Raw genomic sequence first — 13,644 nt, 5'->3', positions numbered from 1 at the left:
AGGCAGCAGCGGCAGAGGAGCGAACGACACAAGAGAGAGTGGCACAGCCAGGCTGTCAGCCCCTCTCCCTGAAACGTCCCCAGCCTGGAAAGCGGGATCCCTCACGCACCCAACTGCTCTTGAAGCCCGTGTGTCCCCGGGGGAAGCCTCCGTGCCTCCCCCCACCTTGCCCACCCACGAATGCTCGAGGCCACACCCTGGGGCTGCGGGCAGGGGGCGGACCGCTTGTTGATGGGATCCCTAGTGGCGGCTGGTGGCCTGGCCCGTGGTCCTGCGTCCTCTGGCCGCGCTGTCCTGAAACAGGAATTCTACCGCCCAGACAGCAGGAGGACCTTCGACATCAGGCCCTGGATGACGCCTCTGCCACGGTCCAAGAGTGCCCTCTAAAGGACCGGGTCGTGGTGAGCGCGGGAGGTCACGGCCTTCAAGCCACAGCCATTGTCCTCTCTACTCTTGGGAGCAGGCCCTGGGAGGGGCGGTCCACCGGCTCTGTCTCTGTCCCCCAGTGGTAATTGGTTTAGACCCCTGTGGGCCATACTGCCAGACCTCCCTCCTTGAGCGTCAGGAGGAAGGATGGGGGGTCTTGGTCTCTTCTCCCAGGGACAGTCCCTCCCCGGTGCTCTGTGTAACTAAGGCCACTGAAAATGCAAGCCCGGGGCAGGGAGGCCCAACTGGCCTCAGGTTCGCCCGACCTGGGGAGGCCCCCCCAACAGCCATCTTTGGAAAGGCCTTGGAAGGGACTCTGGGTCCTCTTTACAGAGACGTCATGAAACAGGCATGATTAGAAGCATCAGAAAGAGGACAGGAGGCTCAGAATGGGAACTCAAGATGAGAAAGTAGCACTGTGTGGACAGCAGTGAAGCGGCGTTGGGGGGAGGTCCCGGAGCAGGGGGAGGGGGGCTCCCTGGGGGGGGGGGCCCTGGAGCAGGGGGAGGGGGGCTCCCTGGGGGGGGAGGGGAGGCCCTGGAGCAGGGGGAGGGGGAAGCGCTGGGGGCACTTTAGGGAAGGAAATGCTGGTGCAGGACAAAGGGAATTGGAAGAAATTTCTGTTCCTAGACCTTCCTCTCCAGCCCGGTCTGTAGGAGGTAAAAGAGCACAAGATTATCAGATGAAAACTTTGAACAGGATCTTCAGTGACAGGCACGCGGCCAGCTGGTGCTTGGGGGGTGGGGGCAAACACCAAAAATGAAGGCCAGTAAACAGAACTAAATACCACCCCCCCCCCCTCCTCCTCACTCCCCGGTGAAAATCCACAGAAAGAAAAGGAAGACAGCAGGGAGCCCAGAAAGTCCAGAAAAAGGGAAGGACGAAGTGGGTCCGAGACGCCTGGACCGAAGGCACGAACCCGAAGGTGCAGACCCCTGGCTAGAGCCCGTGTTTGGGTGCCCTGAACCTGAGCCCCACCCGCCCCCACCCAGGGCGGCGGGCAAGGCCTGGGCCTCGCTCGGTGGAGAGAACTGGGCTGAGCAGCCGCGGACTTGTGAGCGGGCGCCCCTCCGACGTGAGGGGATCCCCCTGAAATCAGGCAGCTGGGCCCCCGGCTAGTTGTGCAAAGGGCAGGCACTCCAATAAAAGCTAGTTTCTGCCCAGACCCGAGGTTCGTATACACTGAGAGGCAAACTTTCCCATTAGGTCCCTTTGGCCACACAGATTTAACACTGAGGCCCTGTGCACTCACGGCCTGCGGTCGCCCGGCAGCGTGAGCTGGCAAAGGATCCCTATCAGCCCTCCGGGAGGAAAGAACGAAAAAGGCATCAACGCGTGGCATTTGCTGATCCCCGGGGGTGGGGGGAAGGCTCTTCCCGTGGCCAAGTTCCGGCTACCGACTTAATGTCACTGACGGTGTAGTTGGGTCGCCTGAGTCTGCCGTAGGGGTTAGGGAGCCATAACAACACTGAGTAACACTACGTACTAAAGGTCTTAGGCGCATCCCTTCCTTAAGGCTCACAGAGGGGAAAAGTGAGGCTCAGGAAAATAGTGAGCTTGCCCTGGGTCACCAGCTACTATTCGGTGGAACCGGGTGTTTGCAAGAATGTAGCTGTATCAGTCTGCCCCGAACCAACAGTTCTCAAGATTCAGTCTCAGGAATGTGTATGTCTACGGTACCATTGCACACACCAACGAGCCTTTGTTTATGTGGATTATTAATATTTACTGTGGCAGAGTCGGTTACGCGTCCGACTTCAGCTCGGGTCATGCTCTCGCGGTCCCTGAGTTCGAGCCCCGCGTCGGGCGCTGTGCTGACAGCTCGGAGCCTGGAGCCTGCTTCGGATTCTGTGTCTCCCTCTCTCTCTGCCCTTCCCCCACTAGCGCTCACACGCGCTCTCTCTCTCTCTCTCTCTCTCAAAAATAAACATTAAAAAAATTTTAATAGAAAAGATACGTACCGTAGCAGGAACTAACACTGAGCCCCTGAACACAAATTCAGCGATTCCCTTAAAATAACAGGGATGAAACTGTTACATCATAACATAAATAACACTTTCGGGAAAATAAATTTGTTTTCCCCGGATGCAAACAATGTCAGTGCAAAGAGTGGCGGGATCCCCAAAGCTGCTTCTGTCCCACCCACCGCCCCGCACCCCCTCCCCCCCCACCCACCGCCCCGTCTGTTGTGATCGTTTTGGCTGAAGTCTGCGAAGGAAAACCAGCCGCACACGGGGACATAGCTGGAAAAGGGAAGACGTCAGGGACCCCTGGCATGGGTGTGGGAGACCCCTTGGACCCCATTTTGAAAACCGCCAGGCGACTGAGAACAAACTGAGGGTTGATGGGGGGTGGGAGGGAGGGGAGGGTGGGTGATGGGTATTGAGGAAGGCACCTTTTGGGATGAGCACTGGGTGTTGTATGGAAACCAATTTGACAATAAATTTCATATATTGAAAAAAAAAGGAAAGAAAACCACCAGGCGGATAACAGTTGTACTTGGTACAAAAGCCAAGCGGTACAAAGTAACAGACAGTGAAAACTCGGGCTTGGTGTCTCCCCCAGGGGCATCTGCTTCCCTCCCCAGGGACCAGGAATATTAGCCGTTCATCCTGCTTCCTTCCAGAGACATCGTACCTTCCCCACCAGGGCCTTCCTGCTGGCGGCATCCAGGGCACACGGCCTTTGCTCCGTCCGTCCAGCCTGGGGCGCGGCAGACATGGCCAAAGAGCCCTCCGGGGAGGGGGACCGGATTTCTACCCCCACCGGCGACGGGCAGGCGCGACTCTCCCTCAGCCTCGCTAATACAGCGTAGGGACCAGATGCGAGGTCAGGCCCCAGGGCGTCCCCGCTGAGCCTCAGCGTGGGCCCGGGAAGTGGAACCTATCTGTGCAGACCGGCGAGGGTGCTCCTTCTGTGCGACAACCAGTCACCCGAGGCTTCCTGAGCGTCTACGCCCTGGGACGCGTCCTTCGGCCACCTCCAGCCCCTGGGCCTGTGACAGATCCCTGGGGGGCCCCGATGAAAACGCAGTTTCTCTTTCAGGGGGCCCGCGGTGAGGTCCCAGGGCCTGCCGTTTTGGACGAGCGCCCGGGGCTTGGTGTCACACACTAATCGGCAAGTGTCTCGACAGGATCCTCAAACTCCAGCATAAATAAGAGTCACCAGAGGGCTTGCCCCAAACACAGCTTCTGGGTCCGACACCCGCCCCCGGGGATTCTGATTCTGCAGGTCCGGGGTGAGGCCCTGAGAACCTTTCTTCTCAACGAGCTCCCACGTGATGCGGGTGCGGCCAGCCCCCAGACCACCCCTGGAGTTCGCGCTGGTTCCGGGCCCTGCCTAGCTCCGCTGAGCCCCGTAACTGCCCGGTGCGCGACCGAGATCGGGGGCACTTCGTGGACGTGTGGTGAATGCGGTGGGAGGGAAGAGCCAGCGCGAGCCAGTGCCCGGATTCGGCTCTCGGGCTAGAAGGAGGAGGGGAGAGGTCCGCACGCCTGAGATCCGTCCACGGCTCGGATCTGAGGTCTGAAGGGTTGTTATCGCCTCTTCGTTCCTCCCCGCCTTCCCACGGTGGGTTACAACTCAGTTCTCGCAGGACGCCTGCGGGGTTCCCTCCAGCCGCATTCAACTTCGTGGGTGCGGGCGTGGGGCTGGCTGTGCCCTAGGCCGGATTTTGCTGGGTGGACACCACGAGGTCAGAAAAGAGCCTGAGAGCTGAGGGTGGAGGTAAGGGGGTGGGGGACGGAGATCAGAGCAGTGGCCCGTGGGGTCAGGCTGGTGGGCAGTATAAGGAGGCTGACGGTCTGTAGAAAATTGACATACCCACAGCCCCACTGGGGTCAGGGACCTGTTGGTGCCGAATGGCAGGAGAGGTGGGAGTGGGGTCAGAGGCTGGGGTGCCGGGAGCCAAGGTATGAGAGGCCGTGGTTGCTCTGACGGTGAGATCCGGGAGTTAGGGTCACGGGTGTGAGTGGCCGAGGAGCACGGAAGACATGGCCATGGGGGAGAGGGTTCAAGGAAGCCCTTGGCCAGAGACTGGAGGAGACCTGTACTTCGGTGGAGGGTAAAATACAGTTTCAAGGCCCCCACCCCCACCCCATCCTGGGGCACACGGTCTTCCACAGCGTGACTGCACCACTCCAACTAAACCAACGTGTCCTATCTCCCGACTCCTTGGCTGTGGCTGGGCTCGGTGACGTGCTTCGACCCTCACAACGCAGCAGAGGTGACACGAGGTGACTTCTGAGGCCAGGCCTTAAGACGCTCGGCAGCTTTTGCTCACGCCCGAGCCCCACCCCTGCAAAACACAAAACAAAGCAAAACAAAACAAAAAAAAAAACCCATAAGCCCCTCAGAGCCCCCGCACCTGCCTCTCCCGGATGATTTCTGGCTGCAGAGAATGGAGTGGGAAGGGCTGCATGGAGGAGGTGGCCTCTTGGGTGATCCAGGCAGGGTGGCTTCTCGTCTGTCCTGGGTCATGGTCGTGCCCAACATCCTCATTCACGACGGGACACGACCCAGCACAAGAGGGCAGCTGGGCAGAATGCAGGGGACAGATTACTGGACCTACTTCCTCTGGTTTGCCAGGCCGGGTTGGCAGCACGTTGTGGGGCAAGACAGCCTGGGAGCTACCAGGCGTGAGAGCAGAGGTGGAGATTAAGGAGGAGAAAAGACTGCCTGGGGAAGAAGGGGTGGTGGAGAGAGAGGCTAGGGAAGGAGATTAGACGAGGCAGGGATAAAAGGCAGTGGTGTGGAGGGGGCAAGGGTAGGCTACTGCCTAGGGGCCACCAGTGTCCCCCAAAGGCCCTCGTGTCCGTCTGTGAGACGCCCGTCAACCTGTCTTTGGTGTCCCCAGAGGGGCCCGGGGTCGGAAGCAATCTCTTTTGCCAAGTAGGCAGACAGCGTGGCCCGGGACTGGGTGGCAGAGAGAGCACTGCCAGCCCCTCCCCTCCCCCGGAAATTCACCTACAGTTGTAGCACTTGAACCTGAAAGGCGTACCTCAATGACGCGCAGGCTCCACGCAGGCAAGGAGCCTGGCCTTACGGCGTCCCGGTCAAACAGAACATAAGATTTCGGGATGTTGAGGTTGAGACAGGAAAGGAGAAGTGGGAACGGCTGCGTCAGTCAGCATCAGATGTCGCGGATGAGACCCAGAAAGGCAGCATGGGACATGAAGGAGGAGGGTCAGCAGGCCAGACCGGGGGTTGACGCTGCAGGGGGCGCCCCATTAAGGAAACAGAGGCCGAGGCAAAGTCAAGGTTAGAAGACCGTGGTGTGCGCCTTCCTGACACTCCTGTCTGTTCCCACTACATCTAGGGCCACGGCCACTGCCTAAATGCCCAGCCCTGTGCGCTGGTGGAGAAGAATCTCCTGGGGATGATATCCAGCCACAAAAGCCAGAGAGAAGCGGCCCTCAGCCAGTGGCGGGCAGGCAGAGATGTGATGGATACGTGCCCGGTTTCCTCAACCCTCTGGCCCCACAGTTGGGGTGACTCTGAGGGGCTCCCTGGGTTCCCCAGGGGGCCTGGGTGCCACTCACCTTCTGCAGGAGTGGCTCTATAATGCTCCCTTTCCTGGCCCCCTTTCCCCTCCCCCGCAGTGTCTCCTGGGATCCGCTGCAAATACATTACTTGCATCTGCGTTCCGTTGCAGGGTTTGCACCTAAAAGGGAAACCCAAATTAAGGCAGGCGTTGGTAATGCTTGCCAAGCTCAGCACCAAATCATTCATTCATATGCATGTATTCATTTAACCTTCTATAAAGTGGGAATTATTAGCCTCGTTTTATAGAAGAGGAAAGAGACAATCGAATGCATAAAAAATACATCCAAAGTCACCTCTTTGTCAGCTTAGTTGCCTTTTGCCTCCCTCTTCCCCCATCTGTCTGTGGACGGGCTGCCAGAGAGGGGAGGCCCGACCCCAGAAGACTCCTGGAGTGTTCCTTTGAAGGGCACACGGGGCACCTTGTCTAAAGTCTTCGTTCTACGGATGCAGAAACAGAGCCTTGAAGGGACAAGTGACATTTGCAAATCACATTCGCATTCATTTCTGAAATGGTGCTTTGCAGCAATCCTGTGAAGGCCACTAGAGTCTCATTTTACAGGAAAGGAGTAGAGCCCAGAGTGGCGGGCAGGGGGCAAGCCAGCACAGTGGCAGAGCAGGTGCTGGCGGCTGTGGGGAGAGTCGTGGGAAGCATCCTTCGTCACTCCTCCTTAGGCCAGGTGCTCTGTGACACTTGTCACCTCCAAGCTGACCTTGTGCATCCTGCAGCAAGCAAGAGTGCTTGGCGATCTCATGCGATGGAGCGGGAGCCAAGACTTGTCAAGGCGTGGTTACCCGCCCTTGTGTCAGGGGAGAGCTGGGATTTGGCCGCAGCCTCGGTTGGACCATCGCATTAAACAGGAACCTGCGATCAGAAAGAAATGGCTGAAACTCAGCCTACAGACCTGTACTCACTTCGGGCTGGAGGTTCCTCGAGATGAAACTGTTCAGTGGGGTCTGCAGGGGTGGAGACCGGGAGCAGAAAGGGACAGCAAACAGAGGTGGAGGACACAGGGGGCGCCAAAGAGGACCTGTCACGTCTGTCGCGCTATCAGCCGGTTCATTTGGAGAACCAGGATCCAGCGTTGGGGTTTAAATCCTTCCATTTGCAAACTCTAAAAAAAAAAAAAAGGCTAGTCACTGACCACAAACCCTCTATGCCCTGCCCTCCCTCACCGCCCCTCAACACACACACACACACACACACACACACCACACACACACACACACTATCTCAGCCTTTGATTGCTTCACAAATTCTGGGAACAGCTCACACTACCTCTCCCCACTCAACTCCACCCAACCCTACCCTACCCAATCCCCTTAAGGCAGAGCTCCCTAGAGAGAAGCACAGCCGAGTGAGCAGAGAAAATCCTTAGAGTGAGCCCAGCCTTGAGGAACCGGCCACGAGCGCGTGTCGCGGCCACTCATGGACACCCGACCATACAAAGGGAAGAACTCTGTCCCCTTCTCGTCATTCTGAAAGACTGTGAACCCTGGAGTCCTAAATCATCACACAGGAAGCTGAGGACTTCCTGTTCAATCAGGACGTTGAGCCTTGAGTTCATCAAAATTCGAAAAGCTCCAGAAACAAAGACTTCGTGGACAAAACCCCTGAGACCAGAGTAAGTGGTACTTGTTTTTCCTCCTGTCTTGTCAGTTACCACTGAGGGCAATCTTGTTAGAAGACATATACGCAGCCAGGACTGTCGTCCTCGCACCGTAGGACATTCCTGAAAGGTGAGGAATTCTTCGAGGGCCAAGCGAATGTCTAATTAGCCCCTAGATGCGTCTACAAGGCAATTAATTATACAGCAATACTGACAAGGGGTGAATTTATGAGACTGTGGGCTCAGATGTAAAACAGGGGTGTTCTTGCTAAAAAAGGAAAGCCTTTCTTGAATGACTGGTTGTTGGTAACCGATTGAGAAAATCAGCCTTTCTAAAGTCTGTTAAGAAACAAGAGGCTCTCTGCGGAAAAACTATTCAGGGGGAAATCACTTGCCAAATTTCCCTATGTAAACAAAACCCAAACATGGTATACGAAGAAGTTGTAGCAAAAAGGAAATATTAATTACAAAAAACACTGCAGGTGCTAGTGACCAATTTCTTGAGAAGACTAGAACCAAGGAGCCTCACAGTCAGGACTGCTGATTTGTCTCTGGAGGAGGTAGGATTTTACCCTCCCGGAGACAGGGAGATGTCCTCTTGGGATGCATCCATTCCGTTCTACTAACAAAGAGGCAGGTCAGACTGTGTTCCGAAGGTGGAGGGGCACGGGAGGGGTGGGGTGGGGGCTACTCGGAGGTATCTATTTCAACTGTTCCTTCATGGAAGAATCTGGAGTGCCCCGATTTTCCGAGTCAGAAGCTCTCAGAAGTTTGCATAGCTTGTCAGCCAGGCGGTCTGCTACTCACTGACGCTGGAGTCCCCGCTCCGACTGGGGGGACAGCTCTAGACTATTCAGCCTGTGGGCAGTGAAGGGCCGGTAAAGGTTTAGCCACTGGCCCTCATGGGAAAAAAAGAGCCCTGATTTCTAGTGTTGGTGGATTTCTGTGGCATCGATATCCCCACTGTGGTTGATTTCAAAGCTACCAAACCCCTGAATGCCGAGCTGGGGAGAGGTGGGCACGATCGGTTTTTACGAACCAGCGTAAGCCAGCCCCAGCATGCTACCAGGCTTGGGCGTCTTAGCCCCACAGACTGCCTTTTCCCTACTCAAAGCCCTCACCAGCTCCCAGGCTAGAGGATCCTGCTGATCACCTCGGGGCTGAGGTCTTGCCGGCCTCAGTTGCACCACGGGCCTTCTGTCTCCCTGCAAGGCCCCTTCCTCCCCACCCCCACCCCATCCCTCTCCCGGACTTGCTTGCGGATTGTTGCCTGGCGCCTGGCAAGTTGGGAAAATAGCCAACGAAGTTGGAGGGGGTGGTGGTGAAGGCGGGTCTCTGTTCAAATGGCCCCGGGGGCAATGCTGACTCGGTTTGCCCTCATCTTCGCCCCAATTCCCCAGGACCCCCGGGCTCATGGGCTCAGGCTTGCAGCAGCGGCTCCTTGCGCTGCCAAGCTTCTGGTCGCTTCCGCCGTAAATCTGCCGGCCTACCCAAAAGTGCTGTCTGCCAAGCCCACCTGCCCGTACTGGCAGTGGCAGCAGAAGTCAGAAATTGCCCACACAGCCTGGTTAGTGACTGCCAGCCTGGGTCCTTCCAGAAGGAGAGCCGGCCGGGTATAGGCAAGTCCAGAGCCGGACGAGTGAGCCACAGGGACGGATTTGACGGGAAATGACAGCTCCCCAGCCAGGATGCCGGACAGCCCCCTGCCCTGTCCCGTGTGCCTTATTTTCCAACGGCCGCTGCAGAAATGTGAATTTTGTAAGCTGGAAACATCCGCTAAGCAATTTAGAAGACTAGAGACTCCAGATTCAGGATGGGAGTGGTGATGTGGGCACCGGCTACTTGACTGAGGCCAGCCTGGGACTGGCCTCAGACAGGGGCCGGTGCAGGGAAGGAGGAACCCCAATATTTACCGAGGGCCCGAAAAATACCGAGGTGTCGCTTTTCTCATACGTGCATTACCTTACAGCAGCCCTGCAAGGTAGGTGCTACTTTCCCACGGTACAGAGGAGAACCTAAGGCTCAGAGAGGTAGATTAACTTATCCCAAGTCACACAGCCGGTAGGTTACGCCAAAGCCCGTCCATGCTCCCTTTGGGGAAGTGTCTTCAGGAAGTGATGGGAACAGACTGAAAGAGCCTGCTGACCATCAGGAACTGGGGGAAGTGCCACAAAGGCAAGCGATCCAGTGGCTGTTCTGTGTTTTTGTTTGTTTCAAGACAACCCTGGGTGCAAATATCTAAGAGCCAGACGGTACTTTCCTCTGAATCTTCCTCACGGCTCTCACAGGTGGTCTACCGAGTTGCCTGTAGACCCACCTGTGCCACATCTGGGCTGTATGACATGAGCCAGGCTGACCCACTCTGCGTCCTCAGCGTCCTCATCCACTAAGGGATGGAGCTGGCCTTCTAGAATTTCACTATGGCAGCGCTGTGGGTAGGATAATTTTTGCGTGGCAGGACATCCTTGGCCCTGCCTAACGAATGGCCAGACAGCAGCATCCCTCGTCTCCGGGGCACCACCCCCCCCCCCGGAAAAAAAAAAAAAAGGCCACACATTTTCATGTGCCCCCGGGGCGCTATGTCACCCCTGACTAAGAACCTTTTAGGCCCCCGGAGCCATGAAAATCCCTCTGTAAGTTTTGGACTCTCAGCATCCTTCTGGGGACCCCAAGGCGCAAAATCATTGCTCTGAGATTGGAGGCAGGAGCCCCAGTGATTTCAGGAATGGGCGTGAGAGCCACTCACGCCCGAGTTTGAACTCCACCGTTCGTTCTCATAAATACGTGTCCTTCCCACTTTGAACGTCCGCATCATCACCTCCAGGCAGGGGGACAATAGCGGCACCTGCTTGGGGGCGAGGGGTTGCCTAGCACTGAGTCCAATGCCAAGACCGCGGGAAGCACCGGTTAGGAGCAGTGGGGCGAGACCTCCCTCCGTCTGCGCTCTGTCTCCAGCCACCAGACTTTTCCTGCACGACACTCACCGTCAAAGCGATGGAATGAACCACTCGTGTGCTCATTTATTTATTGCCTACCCCCCCACCCCCCGCCCCGCCCCCGTTAGGCTCCAGGTTCCACCAGGGCAGAGTCGACCCGGGTCCCCCTTACTCCGTGCTGTGTCCCGGGGTCTGGTACACAGTAGGCACTCAGTAAAACAGCTGTCAGGTGGTTGAAGGCTTCTAACCATCCCTGCCTCGTCTTTGTTGTCCAGGGCCCGGCGCCCTCTGACGGCAAAGAAAACAGAGACTCGCTCCAGGATGACAGAGGCCAGCGCGGAAATCACAGTCCCTACAGAGAACTTTGACGTGACGACAGAATATGACTATGAGGGCATAACGCCGTGCCAGAAGGGGGAGGAGAGGGCCTTCGGGGCCCAGCTGCTGCCCGCCTTGTACTCGCTGGTGTTCGTCGTCGGCCTGGTGGGCAACATCCTGGTGCTCTTGGTCCTGATGCAGTACAAGAGGCTCAAGAGTATGACCAGCATCTACCTCCTCAACCTGGCCATCTCTGACCTGCTTTTCCTCTTCACGCTGCCCTTCTGGATTGACTACAAGCTGAAGGATGATTGGATTTTCAGCGACGGCACCTGCAAGCTGCTCTCGGGGCTTTATTACATAGGCTTGTACAGCGAGATCTTTTTCATCATCCTGCTGACGGTGGACAGGTACCTGGCCATCGTCCACGCCGTGTTCGCCCTGCAGGTTCGCACCGTCCTCTTCGGCGTCCTCAGCAGCGTCGCGGCCTGGAGCCTGGCCGTCTCGGCCTCCGTCCCGGGCTTCTACTTTTCCAAGACCCAGCGGGAGTTCTCCCGTATCACCTGCAGCCTCCACTTCCCTCACGAAAACCTAAAAGCCTGGAAACGGTTCCAGGCTCTGAAGCTGAACACGTTGGGGCTGGTGTTGCCTCTGCTGGTCATGATCGTCTGCTACACCGAGATCGTAAGGATTCTGCTCAGGCGACCCAACGAGAAGAAGGCCAAAGCCGTCCGCCTGATTTTCGTCATCATGATCGTCTTCTTTCTCTTCTGGACCCCTTACAACCTGGCCATGCTGGTCTCTGCCTTCCAAGACACCCTTTTCACCGACGAGTGTCGGCAGAGCAAACAGCTGGACGTGGCCATGCAGGTGACGGAGGTGATCGCCTACACGCACTGCTGCGTCAACCCCGTCATCTACGCCTTCGTGGGAGAGAGGTTCCGCAGGTACCTGCGCCAGCTGTTCCACGGCGTCCTGGCCACGCGCCTGGCCAAATGGCTCCCCTTCCTCTCCGCGGAGAGGCTGGAGAGGACCAGCTCGATGTCGCCCTCCACGGCGGAGCAAGAACTCTCTGCGGGGTTCTGACTCGGGCCCCTGGGGGCCGATGCGGGACCCAGCCGGGGTGACCTGCCAGGCGCGCCGACCCAAGCCCAGGCAGGTTGGGGCTCGTGGCCAGATCCGGACACGTGACCACCACGGAATGTGCAGCCACGTGGGGGTGAGCGACTTTAAAGGCGGTGCGGGCTGAGTTCCCTCCGGGCCTTGAACCTTCTCCAAGAACTTCCCCCTGGTGGGAAGGAGACGAATGAGCCAAATGGGACATTCCAGAAGACCGGACCGAGTTTACCTATGAAGGCCTTGGGCCCAGACAGGATTTCAGGTTCGTGAGCATTAGCGTTTGTAAACAGAGCCCCTTGACCCCAGGCAGCCCCTGCCCCTGCTCCCACCACCAGTGAACTTGGAAGCAGTGATTTCCGCTGCTGACTCCGCTCCGAAGGGAGAGCCAATCAGCAGCCAGCAGCCCCTCCCCACCTTCCCCTCCCCTCTCCTCCCCTCCTGACCGCTGCAGGGCTTAGGTGCTTGGAAACCCTGAGGAACAGAGAACTCAGGGTGGGACAGGCAGAGCCCTGGCGGGAAATAGGATTGGGGAACTGCTGTTGGCAGTAGAACTGAGATCTCTGCCCCTCCCCTGCTCAGGCTCTGTCTCTCAAAAATACTAAATAAAAAAAAAAAAAATTTAAACAGCTTAAAAACACAAAGGGAAAAAGGAAATACCAAAATCACCCATAATCTCACCACCCAAAGACAACTACTGTGCATTCTTCGATGTATTTTCTCTTAGTTTGCTTTTTTCCCCCCCGTATGTATTTACGATGGTGACAAAGGTGGACTTCAGCTATTTTCCTGTTGTTGTTTCCCAGGTGAATAGATCAATTTAAAGCATTGTTTCTGATGGCTGCACTGAACCCCACAGCAGGGATGCACCCAATTTACTACTCCACGCGTTTCCCCAGATTTGCTTGCGGGAATCAATTCAATCCGGCAGTGGTGACTGAGGACGTGCTTTTTTCAAAGCGAGTTCTCTGAGCTCTGGGAGGCACACAGGCACAGGGGTGCCCTGGGGCCCGTGGTGCTTGGGCAGCAAAGGGGAGGAAGGCATCCACCAGTCAGAAAACATCCTAAGGTTGGGGGGGGGGGGGGACGGCAGTGGGGAGCGCCTGGGTGGCTCAGTCAGCTAAGCAGCCGACGTCAGCTCAGGTCATGATCTCACAGTTCGTGGGTTCAAGCTCCATATCGGGCTTTGCGCTGACAGCCCAGAGCCTGCTTGGATTCTCCGTCTCCCTCTCCCTCTGCCCCTCCCTTGCTTGCGCGCTCTCTCAAAAATAAACATTAGAAAATAAAAATAAAAGACAGTACCCTGAGTAAATGGGTGTCCCACCTGGCGACACAGTGACGCCATCGAGCCAGCCACTCTTTTTTTGGACCCTAGTGTTGTCCGTTCAATCAGGGACCTACTCTGTGCACACGCTTCCTTTATGCAAAGCGACTGGTATCATGGAGGTTTGGAAAATGTTTGCCTGGGGAGGAGGAGGTCCCCCTGCCCTGGGCTTACGTTTCCACACAGAAAATATGGCGAATTCCAGGCTTTGAGAGTCAAGGGAGGAGTCAGCTTTCCACTTGTACACCTGCCGGTTCCTCTCTGCAGTGTGGAGAGAAGGAGGCGGAACGGAATTAAGAAACATTTGTCTGCCACCTTGGTAAAATGAGACTGCATCGAAAACCGTACTTGATCGCAAAAATATCACAGTGAG

The 13,644-nt window shown here is 56.8% G+C and overlaps 1 protein-coding gene and 1 long non-coding RNA gene across 3 annotated transcripts; one reads left to right on the top strand and one right to left on the bottom strand.

The window, feature by feature from the left end:
• Positions 1-2,608: 2,608 nt before the first annotated feature.
• On the bottom strand, positions 2,609-7,424 carry LOC125160826 (uncharacterized). Its single transcript, XR_007150387.1, has 7 exons — positions 7,282-7,424; positions 6,681-7,082; positions 6,264-6,408; positions 5,967-6,088; positions 5,426-5,637; positions 4,249-4,960; positions 2,609-4,140 (listed from the first exon to the last, which is right to left on the bottom strand). It is a non-coding gene; the product is annotated as an uncharacterized LOC125160826 (long non-coding RNA).
• LOC125160825 (C-C chemokine receptor type 1-like) lies at positions 7,308-13,097 on the top strand. 2 transcript variants are annotated; one of them, XM_047850216.1, is made up of 2 exons: positions 7,308-7,592; positions 10,789-13,096. In XM_047850216.1, exon 2 carries the CDS (start codon positions 10,835-10,837, stop codon positions 11,915-11,917), a length of 1,083 nt encoding a protein of 360 aa, XP_047706172.1. In that variant the 5' UTR covers positions 7,308-7,592; positions 10,789-10,834; the 3' UTR covers positions 11,918-13,096. The 2 variants fall into 2 exon arrangements, with proteins under 2 accessions (XP_047706172.1, XP_047706173.1); XM_047850217.1 differs by having other exon boundaries at positions 7,574-7,707; positions 10,789-13,097.
• Positions 13,098-13,644: the final 547 nt, after the last annotated feature.

Source organism: Prionailurus viverrinus, chromosome A2 (genome assembly GCF_022837055.1).
Source record: "Prionailurus viverrinus isolate Anna chromosome A2, UM_Priviv_1.0, whole genome shotgun sequence".
Classification (NCBI taxonomy): Eukaryota; Metazoa; Chordata; class Mammalia; order Carnivora; family Felidae; genus Prionailurus; species Prionailurus viverrinus.
The sequence above is the reverse complement of the archived record's forward strand: the minus strand, read 5'-3'. Positions and strand labels throughout refer to the sequence as shown.

Excerpts from the sequence above, each read along its gene's own strand:
- LOC125160825 (XM_047850217.1), top strand. The coding sequence starts at position 10,835 with ATGACAGAGGCCAGCGCGGAAATCACAGTCCCTACAGAGAACTTTGAC.